At 45.2% G+C, this 19844-nt stretch overlaps 2 protein-coding genes across 2 annotated transcripts in view; both read left to right on the top strand.

Annotated features, from left to right (window-relative positions):
* LOC130306975 (oocyte zinc finger protein XlCOF7.1-like) overlaps positions 1–19844 on the top strand; it is a 308614-nt gene that overhangs the window by 25869 nt on the left and 262901 nt on the right. The window lies entirely within an intron of this gene.
* The window catches only part of LOC130298666 (oocyte zinc finger protein XlCOF6-like), a 52006-nt gene continuing 38858 nt past the window's right edge, over positions 6697–19844 (top strand). Inside the window, exons 1-4 of the mRNA XM_056551360.1 lie at positions 6697–6999; positions 7424–7540; positions 9436–9562; positions 9646–9921. Coding sequence (XP_056407335.1) covers positions 6922–6999; positions 7424–7540; positions 9436–9562; positions 9646–9921 — 598 coding nt within the window. The 5' untranslated portion in view covers positions 6697–6921. The remainder of the gene's footprint in view (positions 7000–7423; positions 7541–9435; positions 9563–9645; positions 9922–19844) is intronic.

Genomic DNA, 19844 nt, shown 5'->3' with positions numbered 1-19844 from the left:
TACAGCTCAGCTACATGTACATTACACATATACAGCATTACTGTGTACACATACAGCTCAGCTACATGCACATTACACATATACAGCTCTACTGTGTACACATACAGCTCAGCTACATGTACATTACACACATACAGCTCTACTGTGTACACATACAGCTCAGCTACATGTACATTACACACATACAACTCTACTGTGTACACATACAGCTCAGCTACATGTACATTACACACATACAGCTCAGCTACATGCACATTACATATATACAGCTCTACTGTGTACACATACAGCTCAGCTACATGCACATTACACATATACAGCTCTACTGTGTACACATACAGCTCAGCTACATGCACATTACACATATACAGCTCTACTGTGTACACATACAGCTCAGCTACATGTACATTACACACATACAGCTCAGCTACATGTACATTACACATATACAGCTCTACTGTGTACACATACAGCTCAGCTACATGTAAATTACACATATACAGCTCAGCTACATGTACATTACACACATACAGCTCTACTGTGTACACCTACAGCTCAGCTACATGTACATTACACATATACAGCACTACTGTGTACACATACAGCTCAGCTACATGTACATTACACATATACAGCTCTACTGTGTACACATACAGCTCAGCTACATGTACATTACACATATACAGCTCTACTGTGTACACATACAGCTCAGCTACATGCACATTACACATATACAGCTCAGCCACATGTACATTACACATATACAGCTCAGCTACATGTACATTACACATATACAGCTCTACTGTGTACACATACAGCTCAGCTACATGCACATTACACATACAGCTCTACTGTGTACACATACAGCTCAGCTACATGCACATTACACATATACAGCTCTACTGTGTACACATACAGCTCAGCTACATGCACATTACACATATACAGCTCTACTGTGTACACATACAGCTCAGCTACATGCACATTACACATATACAGCTCTACTGTGTACACATACAGCTCAGCTACATGCACATTACACATATACAGCTCTACTGTGTACACATACAGCTCAGCTACATGTACATTACACATATACAGCTCTACTGTGTACACATACAGCTCAGCTACATGTACATTACACATACACAGCTCTACTGTGTACACATACAGCTCCGCTACATGTACATTACACATATACAGCTCTACTGTGTACACATACAGCTCAGCTACATGTACATTACACATATACAGCTCTACTGTGTACACATACAGCTCAGCTACATGCACATTACACATATACAGCTCTACTGTGTACACATACAGCTCAGCTACATGCACATTACACATATACAGCTCTACTGTGTACACATACAGCTCAGCTACATGTACATTACACATATACAGCTCTACTGTGTACACATACAGCTCAGCTACATGTACATTACACATATACAGCACTACTGTGTACACATACAGCTCAGCTACATGTACATTACACATATACAGCACTACTGTGTACACATACAGCTCAACTACATGTACATTACACATATACAGCTCTACTGTGTACACATACAGCTCAGCTACATGTACATTACACATATACAGCTCTACTGTGTACACATACAGCTCAGCTACATGTAAATTACACATATACAGCTCTACTGTGTACACATACAGCTCAGCTACATGTACATTACACACATACAGCTCTACTGTGTACACCTACAGCTCAGCTACATGTACATTACACATATACAGCACTACTGTGTACACATACAGCTCAGCTACATGTACATTACACATATACAGCTCTACTGTGTACACATACAGCTCAGCTACATGTACATTACACATATACAGCTCTACTGTGTACACATACAGCTCAGCTACATGCACATTACACATATACAGCTTAGCCACATGTACATTACACATATACAGCTCAGCTACATGTACATTACACATATACAGCTCTACTGTGTACACATACAGCTCAGCTACATGCACATTACACATATACAGCTCTACTGTGTACACATACAGCTCAGCTACATGTACATTACACATATACAGCTCTACTGTGTACACATACAGCTCAGCTACATGTCCATTACACATATACAGCTCTACTGTGTACACATACAGCTCAGCTACATGTCCATTACACATATACAGCTCTACTGTGTACACATACAGCTCAGCTACATGCACATTACACATATACAGCTCTACTGTGTACACATACAGCTCAGCTACATGCACATTACACATATACAGCTCTACTGTGTACACATACAGCTCAGCTACATGCACATTACACATATACAGCTCTACTGTGTACACATACAGCTCAGCTACATGTACATTACACATATACAGCTCTACTGTGTACACATACAGCTCAGCTACATGTACATTACACATACACAGCTCTACTGTGTACACATACAGCTCAGCTACATGTACATTACACATATACAGCATTACTGTGTACACATACAGCTCAGCTACATGCACATTACACATATACAGCTCTACTGTGTACACATACAGCTCAGCTACATGTACATTACACACATACAGCTCTACTGTGTACACATACAGCTCAGCTACATGTACATTACACACATACAACTCTACTGTGTACACATACAGCTCAGCTACATGTACATTACACACATACAGCTCAGCTACATGCACATTACATATATACAGCTCTACTGTGTACACATACAGCTCAGCTACATGCACATTACACATATACAGCTCTACTGTGTACACATACAGCTCAGCTACATGCACATTACACATATACAGCTCTACTGTGTACACATACAGCTCAGCTACATGTACATTACACACATACAGCTCAGCTACATGTACATTACACATATACAGCTCTACTGTGTACACATACAGCTCAGCTACATGTAAATTACACATATACAGCTCAGCTACATGTACATTACACACATACAGCTCTACTGTGTACACCTACAGCTCAGCTACATGTACATTACACATATACAGCACTACTGTGTACACATACAGCTCAGCTACATGTACATTACACATATACAGCTCTACTGTGTACACATACAGCTCAGCTACATGTACATTACACATATACAGCTCTACTGTGTACACATACAGCTCAGCTACATGCACATTACACATATACAGCTCAGCCACATGTACATTACACATATACAGCTCAGCTACATGTACATTACACATATACAGCTCTACTGTGTACACATACAGCTCAGCTACATGCACATTACACATACAGCTCTACTGTGTACACATACAGCTCAGCTACATGCACATTACACATATACAGCTCTACTGTGTACACATACAGCTCAGCTACATGCACATTACACATATACAGCTCTACTGTGTACACATACAGCTCAGCTACATGCACATTACACATATACAGCTCTACTGTGTACACATACAGCTCAGCTACATGCACATTACACATATACAGCTCTACTGTGTACACATACAGCTCAGCTACATGTACATTACACATATACAGCTCTACTGTGTACACATACAGCTCAGCTACATGTACATTACACATACACAGCTCTACTGTGTACACATACAGCTCAGCTACATGTACATTACACATATACAGCTCTACTGTGTACACATACAGCTCAGCTACATGTACATTACACATATACAGCTCTACTGTGTACACATACAGCTCAGCTACATGCACATTACACATATACAGCTCTACTGTGTACACATACAGCTCAGCTACATGTACATTACACATATACAGCTCTACTGTGTACACATACAGCTCAGCTACATGCACATTACACATATACAGCTCTACTGTGTGCACATACAGCTCAGCTACATGCACATTACACATATACAGCTCTACTGTGTACACATACAGCTCAGCTACATGCACATTACACATATACAGCTCTACTGTGTACACATACAGCTCAGCTACATGCACATTACACATATACAGCTCTACTGTGTACACATACAGCACAGCTACATGCACATTACACATATACAGCTCTACTGTGTACACATACAGCTCAGCTACATGTACATTACACATATACAGCTCTACTGTGTACACATACAGCTCAGCTACATGTACATTACACATATACAGCACTACTGTGTACACATACAGCTCAGCTACATGTACATTACACATATACAGCACTACTGTGTACACATACAGCTCAACTACATGTAAATTACACATATACAGCTCTACTGTGTACACATACAGCTCAGCTACATGTACATTACACACATACAGCTCAGCTACATGTAAATTACACATATACAGCTCTACTGTGTACACATACAGCTCAGCTACATGTACATTACACACATACAGCTCTACTGTGTACACCTACAGCTCAGCTACATGTACATTACACATATACAGCACTACTGTGTACACATACAGCTCAGCTACATGTACATTACACATATACAGCTCTACTGTGTACACATACAGCTCAGCTACATGTACATTACACATATACAGCTCTACTGTGTACACATACAGCTCAGCTACATGTACATTACACATATACAGCACTACTGTGTACACATACAGCTCAGCTACATGCACATTACACATATACAGCTCAGCCACATGTACATTACACATATACAGCTCAGCTACATGTACATTACACATATACAGCTCAACTGTGTACACATACAGCTCAGCTACATGCACATTACACATACAGCTCTACTGTGTACACATACAGCTCAGCTACATGCACATTACACATATACAGCTCTACTGTGTACACATACAGCTCAGCTACATGCACATTACACATATACAGCTCTACTGTGTACACATACAGCTCAGCTACATGCACATTACACATATACAGCTCTACTGTGTACACATACAGCTCAGCTACATGCACATTACACATATACAGCTCTACTGTGTACACATACAGCTCAGCTACATGCACATTACACATATACAGCTCTACTGTGTACACATACAGCTCAGCTACATGCACATTACACATATACAGCTCTACTGTGTACACATACAGCTCAGCTACATGTACATTACACATATACAGCACTACTGTGTACACATACAGCTCAGCTACATGCACATTACACATATACAGCTCTACTGTGTACACATACAGCTCAGCTACATGTACATTACACATATACAGCACTACTGTGTACACATACAGCTCAGCTACATGTACATTACACATATACAGCTCTACTGTGTACACATACAGCTCAGCTACATGTACATTACACATATACAGCACTACTGTGTACACATACAGCTCAGCTACATGTACATTACACATATACAGCTCTACTGTGTACACATACAGCTCAGCTACATGTACATTACACATATACAGCTCTACTGTGTACACATACAGCTCAGCTACATGTACATTACACATATACAGCTCTACTGTGTACACATACAGCTCAGCTACATGTACATTACACATATACAGCTCTACTGTACACATACAGCACAGCTACATGTACATTACACATATACAGCACTACTGTGTACACATACAGCTCAGCTACATGCACATTACACATATACAGCTCTACTGTGTACACATACAGCTCAGCTACATGTACATTACACATATACAGCTCTACTGTGTACACATACAGCTCAGCTACATGTACATTACACATATACAGCTCTACTGTGTACACATACAGCTCAGCTACATGTACATTACACATATACAGCTCTACTGTACACATACAGCACAGCTACATGTACATTACACATATACAGCACTACTGTGTACACATACAGCTCAGCTACATGCACATTACACATATACAGCTCTACTGTGTACACATACAGCTCAGCTACATGTACATTACACATATACAGCTCTACTGTGTACACATACAGCTCAGCTACATGTACATTACACATATACAGCTCTACTGTGTACACATACAGCTCAGCTACATGTACATTACACATATACAGCTCTACTGTGTACACATACAGCTCAGCTACATGTACATTACACATATACAGCTCTACTGTGTACACATACAGCTCAGCTACATGTACATTACACATATACAGCTCTACTGTGTACACATACAGCTCAGCTACATGCACATTACACATATACAGCTCTACTGTGTACACATACAGCTCAGCTACATGCACATTACACATATACAGCACTACTGTGTACACATACAGCTCAGCTACATGTACATTACACATATACAGCTCTACTGTGTACACATACAGCTCAGCTACATGTACATTACACATATACAGCTCTACTGTGTACACATACAGCTCAGCTACATGCACATTACACACAGCTCTGCTGCAGACATATATAACACACACATACACAGCTCTGCACCACGCACATCACACACACACAGCTCTGCTGCATACACATAACTTCAGCTCATCCAGCAGCGATCACAACCAGCACAGCAGAGTCCTGCATACACTGAGCAGATGAGCCTAGAGCAGCAGCCCCTGATCATGTGACTCCTCCTCCTCCATGTGACTGATCACATGACGGTGACATCATCGCAGGTCCTGTAAGCACACGGCTCCTGTACAGTCTGCGGGTGGAGGTATATACGGCTGTGGTGACATCAGGAGCGCTGGGGGAGGGGACATTACTATTAACCCCTTCAGGTCCTCAAGGTTTTATGACTTAAGGAAGAAGATCACAAGATCCAGAACTTTCTGTGTATTTGTCTCTTTCTCCGTCTGTTGTTGTTTCTATTAGCAGCCGCCATTTCTCATCGTCTCCTCTTCTTCCCTTCAGGTTTCTCCAATCCAGGATCCTCTGCTGATATCTTCTATATAAGATAATTCTCCTGGATGACCCATCAACCATGGAGAGAGACAGGAACAAGATGGCCGACAGGATCATAAACCTCACCCTACAGATACTCTTCCGGCTTACTGGAGAGGTGAGGGATTCTGGGAGTGATGTCACATGACCTCATTCTCATCTATGTAATAACAGATGGATATGACTGGAGAGGTGAGGGATTCTGGGAGTGATTCCTCATGACCTCATTCTTATCTCTGTAATAACAGATGGATATGACTGGAGAGGTGAGGGATTCTGGGAGTGATGTCACATGACCTCATTCTTATCTATATAATAACAGATGGATATGACTGGAGAGGTGAGGGATTCTGGGAGTGATGTCACATGACCTCATTCTTATCTATGTAATAACAGATGGATAAGACTGGAGAGGTGAGGGATTCTGGGAGTGATGTCACATGACCTCATTCTTATCTATGTAATAACAGATGGATATGATTGGAGAGGTGAGGGATTCTGGGAATGTATGTAGTGATATTAATGTGTCTCTCCATACACAGGATTACACAGTAGTGAAGAAGTCTTCTAGTGGGCGCTGTCCACTGATCCATGAGGAAATGAATGAACAGAATATCCGAGAACTCATCAATAAGATGATGGAGCTGCTGACTGGAGAGGTGACCCTACTGGGAATGCTGGGACATTATACAGTAATGGAGGGGTCTGGTGATGACTGGAGAGGTGACACTACTGGGACATTATACAGTAATGGAGGGGTCTGGTGATGACTGGAGAGGTGACACTGCTGGGACATTATACAGTAATGGAGGGGTCTGGTGATGACTGGAGAGGTGACACTGCTAGGACATTATACAGTAATGGAGGGGTCTGGTGATGACTGGAGAGGTGACACTGCTGGGAATGCTGGGACATTATACAGTAATGGAGGGGTCTGGTGATGACTGGAGAGGTGACACTGCTGGGACATTATACAGTAATGGAGGGGTCTGGTGATGACTGGAGAGGTGACACTGCTGGGACATTATACAGTAATGGAGGGGTCTGGTGATGACTGGAGAGGTGACACTGCTGGGAATGCTGGGACATTATACAGTAATGGAGGGGTCTGGTGATGACTGGAGAGGTGACACTGCTGGGAATGCTGGGACATTATACAGTAATGGAGGGGTCTGGTGATGACTGGAGAGGTGACACTGCTGGGACATTATACAGTAATGGAGGGGTCTGGTGATGAATGGAGAGGTGACACTGCTGGGACATTATACAGTAATGGAGGGGTCTGGTGATGACTGGAGAGGTGACACTGCAGGGACATTATACAGTAATGGAGGGGTCTGGTGATGACTGGAGAGGTGACACTGCTGGGACATTATACAGTAATGGAGGGGTCTGGTGATGACTGGAGAGGTGACACTGCTGGGAATGCTGGGACATTATACAGTAATGGAGGGGTCTGGTGATGACTGGAGAGGTGACACTGCTGGGAATGCTGGGATATTATACAGTAATGGAGGGGTCTGGTGATGACTGGAGAGGTGACACTGCTGGGAATGCTGGGACATTATACAGTAATGGAGGGGTCTGGTGATGACTGGAGAGGTGACACTGCTGGGAATGCTGGGACATTATACAGTAATGGAGGGGTCTGGTGATGACTGGAGAGGTGACACTGCTGGGAATGCTGGAACATTATACAGTAATGGAGGGGTCTGGTGATGACTGGAGAGGTGACACTGCTGGGACATTTTACAGTAATGGAGGGGTCTGGTGATGACTGGAGAGGTGACACTGCTGGGACATTATACAGTAATGGAGGTGTCTGGTGATGACTGGAGAGGTGACACTGCTGGGACATTATACAGTAATGGAGGGGTCTGGTGATGACTGGAGAGGTGACACTGCTGGGACATTATACAGTAATGGAGGGGTCTGGTGATGACTGGAGAGGTGACACTGCTGGTACATTATACAGTAATGGAGGGGTCTGGTGATGACTGGAGAGGTGACACTGCTAGGAATGCTGGGACATTATACAGTAATGGAGGGGTCTGGTGATGACTGGAGAGGTGACACTGCTGGGACATTATACAGTAATGGAGGGGTCTGGTGATAACTGGAGAGGTGACACTGCTGGGACATTATACAGTAATGGAGGGGTCTGGTGATGACTGGAGAGGTGACACTGCTGGGACATTATACAGTAATGGAGGGGTCTGGTGATGACTGGAGAGGTGACACTGCTGGGACATTATACAGTAATGGAGGGGTCTGGTGATGACTGGAGAGGTGACACTGCTGGGAATGCTGGGACATTATACAGTAATGGAGGGGTCTGGTGATGACTGGAGAGGTGACACTGCTGGGACATTATACAGTAATGGAGGGGTCTGGTGATGACTGGAGAGGTGACACTGCTGGGAATGCTGGGACATTATACAGTAATGGAGGGGTCTGGTGATGACTGGAGAGGTGACACTGCTGGGAATGCTGGGACATTATACAGTAACACCACTGGAGGGGTCGGGGTGATGACTGTATCATTATGTGTCAGGTTCCTATAAGGTGTCAGGACGTGGCGGTCTATTTCTCCATGGAGGAGTGGGAGTATGTAGAAGGACACAAGGATCAGTACAAGGATCAGGTCATGATGGAGGATCAGCAGCCCCTCACATCACCAGGTAATAGACATGACTATATACACACGTCCTCTCATTATTTGTATGTAAAGAATGAATTCAGTCTCTGTATGTGTTCCCTACAGTCAGATCCAGGAGAACAGCACCAGAGAAGTGTCCCCGTCCTCTTGATGAGCCGTATAAGGAGGACATTACTACAGGGAAAGATCTGATCTATATTAATGCTACAGACATAAAGGAAGAAGAAGAGACCGATATGAGCGGTGATGAGCAGTATGAGGAGGACATTCCTACAGGGATAGATCTTATCTATATTAATGCTACAGACATAAAGGAAGAAGAGACAGATGTGAGCGGTGATGAGCAGTATGAGGAGGACATTTCTACAGGTGAACACCCAGGTGAGTAGTAACTACTGAATGCAGAGAATAGTCATGTCTTAAGTATGGGCATGCTATTCCTTTGGGTAGTATGAAGAGGACACAGTTACCGTTTAAGGGCACAGGAGGCACTGCTACTGTGGAAGGAAATAAGGAGAGTCATTTTGTGTGGGGCTATATGGAGGATACCATTACCATGTGGGGCAGTATGGAGGTCACTATTACCATGTGGGGCACTAAGGAAGACACTATTACCATGTGGGGCAGTAAAGAAGACACTATTACCATGTGGGGTAGTAAGGAGGACACTATTACCATGTGGGGCAGTAAGGAGGACACTATAACCATGTGGGGCAGTAAGGAGGACACTATAACCATGTGGGGCAGTAAGGAGGACACTATAACCATGTGGGGCAGTAAGGAGGACACTATAACCATGTGGGGCAGTAAGGAGGACACTATTACCATGTGGGGCAGTAAGGAGGACACTATTACCATGTGGGGCAGTAAGAAGGACACTATTACCATGTGGGGCAGTAAGGAGGACACTATTACCATGTGGGGCAGTAAGGAGGACACTATTACCATGTGGGGCAGTAAGGAGGACACTATTACCATGTGGGGCAGTAAGGAGGACACTATTACCATGTGGGGCAGTAAGGAGGACACTATTACCATGTGGGGCAGTAAGGAGGGCACTATTACCATGTGGGGCAGTAAGGAGGGCACTATTACCATGTGGGGCAGTAAGGAGGGCACTATTACCATGTGGGGCAGTAAGGAGGGCACTATTACCATGTGGGGCAGTAAGGAAGACACTATTACCATGTGGGGCAGTAAGGAGGACACTATTACCATGTGGGGCAGTAAGGAGGACACTATTACCATGTGGGGCAGTAAGGAGGACACTATTACCATGTGGGGCAGTAAGGAGGACACTATTACCATGTGGGGCAGTAAGGAGGACACTTACCATGTGGGGCAGTAAGGAGGACACTTACCATGTGGGGCAGTAAGGAGGACACTATTACCATGTGGGGCAGTAAGGAGGACACTATTACCATGTGGGGCAGTAAGGAGGACACTTACCATGTGGGGCAGTAAGGAGGACACTATTACCATGTGGGGCAGTAAGGAGGACACTTACCATGTGGGGCAGTAAGGAGGACACTATTACCATGTGGGGCAGTAAGGAGGACACTATTACCATGTGGGGCAGTAATAACTGCACTGTAATCACTTATATCAGGTCTACAGACAGATTTTACCCTGAAGAGTCAAGTGTAGTATTGATAAGTGACCACTATATGGGCACTGTATATATTTATCAGTTATATAGGTATGTGTCAATGTTTGGAATAACACAGCTCTACTCCAGCCCTCTGAACACACCTGCGCAGTGGACCCGCCGGCACTGTCCCGGCTTCACACCAAAATCCAAGCAAAAAACGAATGTCCAGCACTAGGTGTTCAGGTGCAGATTATTTAAGCTTTATTTAGGATCACAGGATAGAACAATCACGACGAAACCTCTGACGCGTTTCGCGCAGTAATGCGCTTAGTCATAGAGTGGTTTCTTAGTATACACAACATGTTAAAATACTCCTTGACGCAGGTCGTAAATGTATGTCCTGGTGAGTTGGTACTTAAATGGGCACTGCCAGATATAAAAACTTTTGATATGTTGTGAAGCATGTATAACCAATAGGTTTTGTAATTGCTTTCATTAGAAAATTATTCATTATTTCATACAGAAAAAGCCATAATAAATCCAAAGAAAGGGCAAAATAATACCAATATATTTAAAGTCGAGTGTGTTGATGACTAACAATAAATCCTATATACACACTGGAACACCAATTTTATACATAAATAGTAAACTTTATTGAGAACATCATTTAATAAAAACAATTAAAAGGGACAGTATAGCCAGACAAAAAAGGAGTTGGTAAGGCAGGTAGTATTTTGTTGGTTAGTATAAATGCAAAAGTGCAAAATATGACATAGTTATTCTTAACTACAGAGTAGGGCCACCAGTATAACAATAATTATAAGTTACACATAACAGTCATGTAAAAGATTGCACCAAAAAACAAAGCTAACCTAAATAAGGAGGTCACTGCATACATAGCCTCCAGCGAGTGGTCAGGAGAAAGGGGAAAGGCAAGTAATGGTGTGCAATTAGAGCACAGAGTATCAGCATTACCATAAGGCTTCCCCACTAACAAAGCACAGGCTGAGAGACATAGACAGTGTACCTACCTACAAAACACCAGTACCCCAACGTCGTTTCGCCGTTTGGCTTCGCCAAACGGCGAAACGACGTTGGGGTACTGGTGTTGTGTAGGTAGGTACACTGTCTATGTCTCTCAGCCTGTGCTTTGTTAGTGGGGAAGCCTTATGGTAATGCTGATACTCTGTGCTCTAATTGCACACCATTACTTGCCTTTCCCCTTTCTCCTGACCACTCGCTGGAGGCTATGTATGCAGTGACCTCCTTATTTAGGTTAGCTTTGTTTTTTGGTGCAATCTTTTACATGACTGTTATGTGTAACTTATAATTATTGTTATACTGGTGGCCCTACTCTGTAGTTAAGAATAACTATGTCATATTTTGCACTTTTGCATTTATACTAACCAACAAAATACTACCTGCCTTACCAACTCCTTTTTTGTCTGGCTATACTGTCCCTTTTAATTGTTTTTATTAAATGATGTTCTCAATAAAGTTTACGATTTATGTATAAAATTGGTGTTCCAGTGTGTATATAGGATTTATATACAGAAAAAGCCAGTCAAACAACTGCCCCCCTGCCTTCTGGAATGCATTCAGTCCTTCTGTGAACACTGCTTCTTCCTGGACGTTTTGGAGGGGGGAGGGGCTGTACACACTGCAGACTCATGTGAAGAGAAGGGGAGGGGCAGGAAACACATTGCATTGCAGTATGTATGTATGTGTGGATATATATATATATATATATATATATATATATATATATATATGTGTATATCTAATGTGTATGTGTAAGAATATATGAAGCCAGTGTTCACATATACAGTGGTCCCTCACATATACAGTGGTCCCTCACATATACAGTGGTCCCTCAACATACGATGGTAATTCGTTCCAAACGAGCCATCGTTTGTCGAATCCATCGTATGTTGAGGGATCCGTGCAATGTAAAGTATAGGAAATGAATTCGGGTAGAAAAACAGACATGGTGCACATCTACAATCTTGTATAATGATCTGATTGCTTCTCAGCATAATATCAAAAACTGACAGGTTGTTACTATACATTTTGATCAAAAAGTACAAGCCCACTCGCCACGTCAAGGCCACCTATCCAGAGTGGGTCCCTAACGTCCCTAGCATAAAATGGCGCAGCACCGGGCGGCGACCACCACTGCCGCGACACCAGTGCCCACAGGGGGGAACGACCCACTGGCAGAGCAGCCTCAATGCCACTCAAACCAGTCTATGGGCCGCACCCCCCCGCAGACACAGCACCACGGCAGCAACGGACACCGCACAGCACCACACCAGTGTGAACAGGGATGTAATGGCTCACTCAAAGTATAGGAAGCTGTACTCACCTGTCCCCGCCGCTCGAGATGGTGTCCCCGCCGCTCTCGATGGTGTCCCCGGGCCTCCGCTGGGCTCTCCGCTGTCTTCATCCGGTCCTCTTCTGTCTTCTCCGGTCCTCCGCTGTCTTCTCCGTTCCTCCGCTGTCTTCTCCGGTCCTCCGCCGTCTTCTCCGGTCCTCTGCTGTCTTCTCCGGTCCTCCGCTGTCTTCTCTGGTCCTCCGCTGTCTTCTCTGGTCCTCCGCTGTCTTCTCCGGTCCTCTGCTGTCTTCTCCGGTCCTCTGCTGTCTTCTTCGGTCCTCCGCTGTCTTCTCTGGTCCTCCGCTGTCTTCTCTGGTCCTCAGCTGTCTTCTCCGGTCCTCTGCTGTCTTCTCCGGTCCTCTGCTGTCTTCTCCGGTCCTCTGCTGTCTTCTCCGGTCCTCCGCTGTCTTCTCTGGTCCTCCGCTGTCTTCTCTGGTCCTCCGCTGTCTTCTCCGGTCCTCTGCTGTCTTCTCCGGTCCTCTGCTGTCTTCTCCGGTCCTCCGCTGTCTTCTCTGGTCCTCCTCTGTCTTCTCTGGTCCTCCGCTGTCTTCTCTGGTCCTCCGCTGTCTTCTCCGGTCCTCTGCTGTCTTCTCCGGTCCTCTGCTGTCTTCTCCGGTCCTCCGCTGTCTTCTCTGGTCCTCCGCTGTCTTCTCTGGTCCTCCGCTGTCTTCTCTGGTCCTCCGCTGTCTTCTCTGGTCCTCCGCTGTCTTCTCCGGTCCTCCGCTGTCTTCTCCGGTCCTCCGCTGTCTTCTCTGGTCCTCCGCTGTCTTCTCTGGTCCTCTGCTGTCTTCTCCGGTCCTCTGCTGTCTTCTCCGGTCCTCCGCTGTCTTCTCTGGTCCTCCGCTGTCTTCTCTGGTCCTCCGCTGTCTTCTCTGGTCCTCCGCTGTCTTCTCCGGTCCTCCGCTGTCTTCTCCGGTCCTCCGCTGTCTTCTCTGGTCCTCCGCTGTCTTCTCTGGTCCTCCGCTGTCTTCTCCGCTCCTCTGCTTTCTTCCGCAAGGCCTTACTGGGCCTGCGTGGCGACATCATTACGCCGCTGCGTACACCATTCCTATTGGATGACGTGCGCAGCAGCGTATTGACGTCATCGGAGACGGCCGTGAAGATGCCGGAAGACCAGCGCTGGACCCGGAGGGCACCCCGGAGCATCGTGGAGGGGTAAGTAATACTTACGGCACCACACGGGGAACATTAAGCTGCTATCCGGCAGCAGCTTAAGCATTTGGCGCTGCCGGATAGCACTTAATGCGATGGCCCCGACATAAAAAAGCATTGTATGTCGATTTGATCATATGTTGGGGCCATCGTAGGTCGGGGGGTCACTGTGTATATGTGTATATATATATATATATATATATATGTGTGTGTGTATATCTGTGTGTGTGTGTGTGTGTAATACAGGGGGACTACAATCATATCCTCCAGCTGTTGCAAAACTAAAACTCCCAGCATGCCTGCACAGCCAAATGATGTGTGGGCATGCTGGGAGCTGTAGTTTTGCAACAGCTGGAGGCACCCTGGTTGGGAAGCACTGGACTGATGAGGGGGAGTGGTTATCACAGTGAGTACCCGCCCCCCTGCTTCTGGTGGACAAAATTAAGGTATTTCAGAAATAAAGCTAATTCTGAGAGACATGTAGGTCACAGACACCTACAAAGTACATGTACATGATCAGGATGAGATACTGAGCAACATATAACAGTTTTAGTTTTTTTGAGTGATCTGACGGGTAGGCTTTAACGCATCAGGACGTACATTTACATCCTGTACATCGCTGCGAACATCGGACGGAGCGATACTCGGGTAATGCGCAGCAGGTCCCAGCTGCTGACAGCCGTCACGCCCCCACGAGGAGGCGGGGCTATGACGTCACAAGCTCCCGATGCCGGCTCCAGTGTTCGGAACAGTTTGTTCCAAACGTTGAGCAGCGGAGTACCCCTTTAAGTCGTAGATCCAACATACTGCATCCGGCATTGTGTCCAAGATGCCAAGTGATCTATACTCTGTATTACAGTTCATGCAGCTTCTTATAGGGGACGGTAAATTGGTAATATACCGTGTGAATTGATCCGATTTGTCCATAAACCTACAAGTAATACATCTTGTATGTCCACATCCTACATTACCAATGGATTTCACTCTACATTTTCCTGTCCGGAGCCTCTTTTGCTCCTGTACATACTGGGCGAGAGTCCTGATCCTAGGGACTATGCCGCATCCACCTCTAGTACTGGTAAATACTTGGAAATGATGTGTTTTATAGCTGCAAATTGCGCACTATATGCTGTAATGAATTGTTTTCTATTAGGATTGTTTGACTTGTTTTTTAGACTCTTCTGTCCTCTTATTAGGGTATTTCTGTCTCTCACTGACTTTTTGTATAGCACTGTCTCAGTTCTTTTTAGTGTACCCCCTCTCCTCTGATCTCTAATTAAAGGGGTATTCCAGTAGAAAAACATTTTTTTTTTTTTTTTTTTAAATCAACTGGTGCCAGAAAGTTAAACAGATTTGTAAATTAGAAAAACGTAGAAAAAACGCCAGCACGGCTGAATGAAAATCCTCCAAACTTTATTCATGAATCTTCATTAAAAACCTTCACGGTGGCAGAAAGACATGGGCATATACAAAAGTAGAAAAAATTGCACATAGAAAAACGGTCCCAGACAATGGCTGACGCGTTTCAGGTTTCTACACCCTTACTCATAGCTTGCCAATCCTCAAATGAGACTGCCTTATATACTACAAGGCTGCCCTTCCTGGACTCGGGTGGATCAAATGGATCGTAATATGCTGCTAACAGGTAAAAAAAACGTTCCAATACTGATGATCAAGTGACGTTTGTTTCCACATACAGTTTGGAGTTCAATGAGATAAAAAATATTGTGAGTAAACATCTACCTTTACTGGCAGCAGATCCAGTAGTAGGGGAGATCATTAAACCGGGTGTTCGTTTTTCTGCACGACGCGCTCCTACTCTATCAAACCTACTTGTTCCGAGTATTGTGTGTGTAGAAGAGGAGCAGTCAACCTGGCTAACGCTCAAAGGTTTCCACAGGTGCGGTTACGCGAAGTGTGTGGTGTGCCCCCATGCAACTAAAGGTAATAAAATAGAAGGTCCCCACTATTCGTGATTTCATTAATTGCGATAGTACCCTTGTAGTATACAGAGTTACCTGTACAATTTGCAAAATGGATTATGTAGGTAGCACCAAACACACCTTAACCTCTTCAGGACACAGGGCGTATGGATACGCCCTGCATTCCGAGTCCTTAAGGACCGAGGGCGTATCCATACTCCAGTGGGAAATCCGGTCCCCACCGCTAGCCGGTTGGGGACCGGAGCCGGATGCCTGCTGAAATCATTCAGCAGGCACCCTGGCACATCGCCCAGGGGGGTCCTGAGACCCCCCCCCCCCCCCATGTCGGCGATCGGAAAAAATCGCATGTCAATTCAGACATGCGATTTTCTCCAATTCCTGACTGATCGGGTCTCTGGTGACCCGATCACCCGGAAAATAGGGCTGATCGGAGTTGTCAGCAACAGCCCCGATCAGCCTAAAGGATAGGAGTGAGGTCGCAAAGCTGCGATCTACTCCTATCCCCTGGCATTAGTCAGAACGGAGTTCTGACCAATGGCAGCGCAGGACAGGGGGTTGCCATGGCAACCCCCATTCTGCCCGCCCCTGGATGTCGAGGGGCTCTGGGAAGAAGATGGAGGCCGTACCTGCAGGAGAAGATGCCTGGGGACCTGGGATCTTCGCTGGAGCCTGCAGGATCCTGATCAGGTAGGGAATCGACAGTGGGGGGGGGGGGGGGGGGGGTAATTGAAAGTGAAAGTAAATCGATCTTTACTGCGGGAACCACTAGGGGGGCCAAACTGCAACTCCCAGCATGCCCAGACAGCCAAAGGCTGTCTGGGCATGCTGGGAGTTGTAGTTTTGCAACATCTGGAGGGTCACAGTTTGGAGACCACTGTTACAGTGGTGCCCAAACAGTAGCCCTCCAGATGTTGCCAAACTACAACTCTCAGCATGCCTAGACTGCCCAGGCATGCTGGGAGTTGTAGTTCTGTAACATCTGTCCCTTCAGATTTAGCAATTTTCATGACATTTTTGAAAATTGCTGCTCTACTTTGAAGCCCTCTAATTTTTTCAAAAAGCAAAAATTTGTCCATTTTATGATGCCAACATAAAGTGGACATATTGTATCTGTGAAGAAAAATAAAATTTATTTGGAATATCCATTTTCCTTACTATTAGAGAGCTTCAAAGTTAGAAAAATGCAAAATTTTCAAAATTTTCATGAAATTTGGGGATTTTTCACCAAAAAAGGATGCAAGTAACGCCGAAAATTTACCACCAAAATAAAGTAGAATATGTCACGAAAAAACAATCTCAGAATCAGAATATTCGGTAAAAGCATTTTCGCGTTATTAATTCGTAAAGTGACGGTGGTCAGAATTGCGAAAAAGGGCTCAGTCCTTAAGGTGAAAAAGGGCTGCGTCCTTAAGGGGTTAAAAAAGAGAATGCAGGAGCACATCAGACATGCCGCAGGTCCTTTTACGCCTATGTCACGCATGTCTAATGTCTCAAAGCATTTCCTATTAAAACATAATTCTGACACGTCATCATCATCATTGCGTTTTTGCGGCATTGAAAAAAATCAAAAAAGGTAAAAGAGGGGTTGACCCTATACGAATTCTCCACAACAGAGAGATCATGTGGCTCTATCTGTTGAATTGTACTCATCCACATGGCTTAAATAATAAGACGGATTTGATACTACATTACTAATATATAAGTGAATCGGTTGTTTCGTTTTCCTTAGCTGTAATATAGTCCTATTGTGTTTTATGTGTGTTTTAAAAATAAATATACCGTATATACTCGAGAATAAGCCGAGTTTTTCAGCACAATTTTTCGTGCTGAAAACACCCCCCTCGGCTTATACTCGAGTGAACTCCCCACCCGCAGTGGTCTTCAACCTGTGGACCTCCAGAGGTTTCAAAACTACAACTCCCAGCAAGCCCCGGCAGCCATCGGCTGTCCGGGCTTGCTGGGAGTTGTAGTTTTGAAACCTCTGGAGGTCCGCAGGTTGAAGACCACTGCGGCCTTCGACATCATCCAGCCCCCTCTCACCCCCCTTTAGTTCTGTACAGTACTCACCTCCGCTCGGCGCTGGTCCGGTGCTGCAGGACTGTCCGGAGAGGAGGTGGTCCGGTGGGATAGTGGTTCCGGGCTGCTATCTTCACCGGGGAGGCCTCTTCTAAGCGTTTCAGGCCCGGCCCCAGAATAGTCACATTGCCTTGACGACGACGCAGAGGTACGTTCATTACCAACGTACTTCTGCGTCATCGTCAAGGCAACGCCTCTATTCTGGGCCCGAAGCACGGAGAAGAGGCGCCCCTGGTGAAGATAACAGCCCGGAACCACTATCCCACCGGACCACCTCCTCTCCGGACAGTCCTGCAGCACCGGACCAGCGCCGAGCGGAGGCAAGTACTGTACAGAACTAAAGGGGGGTGAGAGGGGGCTGGATGATGTCGAAGGCCGCAGTGGTCTTCAACCTGCGGACCTCCAGAGGTTTCAAAACTACAACTCCCAGCAAGCCCGGACAGCCGATGGCTGCCCGGGCTTGCTGGGAGTTGTAGTTTTGAAACCTCTGGAGGTCCGCAGGTTGAAGACCACTGGGGTGGATGATGACAAGGAGATGATGAAGGGGGTGTGTGGGATGATGACAAGGGGATGATGAAGGGGGGGTGTGGGATGATGACAAGGGGATAATGAAGGGGGGATGATGAGGGTCTGGATGATGACAGGGTGATGATGATGAGGATATTTATGACGGGAGTCTGGATGATGACATGGGGGGATGATGTATTTCCCACCCTAGGCTTATACTCGAGTCAATAACTTTTCCTGGGATTTTGGGTTGAAATTAGGGGCCTCGGCTTATACTCGGGTATATACGGTATATATTCTTTTACTTGTGTTAGATTGCACGCTGACATAAGATGTCCCTCCCCTTCCTGATGGGAAGGGCAGCCTTGTAGTATATAAGGCAGTCTCATTTGAGGATTGGCAAGCTATGAGTAAGGGTGTAGCAACCTGAAACGCGTCAGCCATTGTCTGGGACCGTTTTTCTATGTGCAATTTTTTCTACTTTTGTATATGCCCATGTCTTTCTGCCACCGTGAAGGTTTTTAATAAAGATTCATGAATAAAGTTTGGAGGATTTTCATTCAGCCGTGCTGGCGTTTTTTCTACGTTTTTCTGCACATGTCTGGAGGTAGCCGTGCACGCCCCAGGGGAGCTGAGATTCTCTTTTTTTAGATCTGTAAAT

This window comes from Hyla sarda, chromosome 1 (genome assembly GCF_029499605.1).
Source record: "Hyla sarda isolate aHylSar1 chromosome 1, aHylSar1.hap1, whole genome shotgun sequence".
NCBI lineage: Eukaryota > Metazoa > Chordata > Amphibia > Anura > Hylidae > Hyla > Hyla sarda.
The sequence above is the reverse complement of the archived record's forward strand: the minus strand, read 5'-3'. Positions and strand labels throughout refer to the sequence as shown.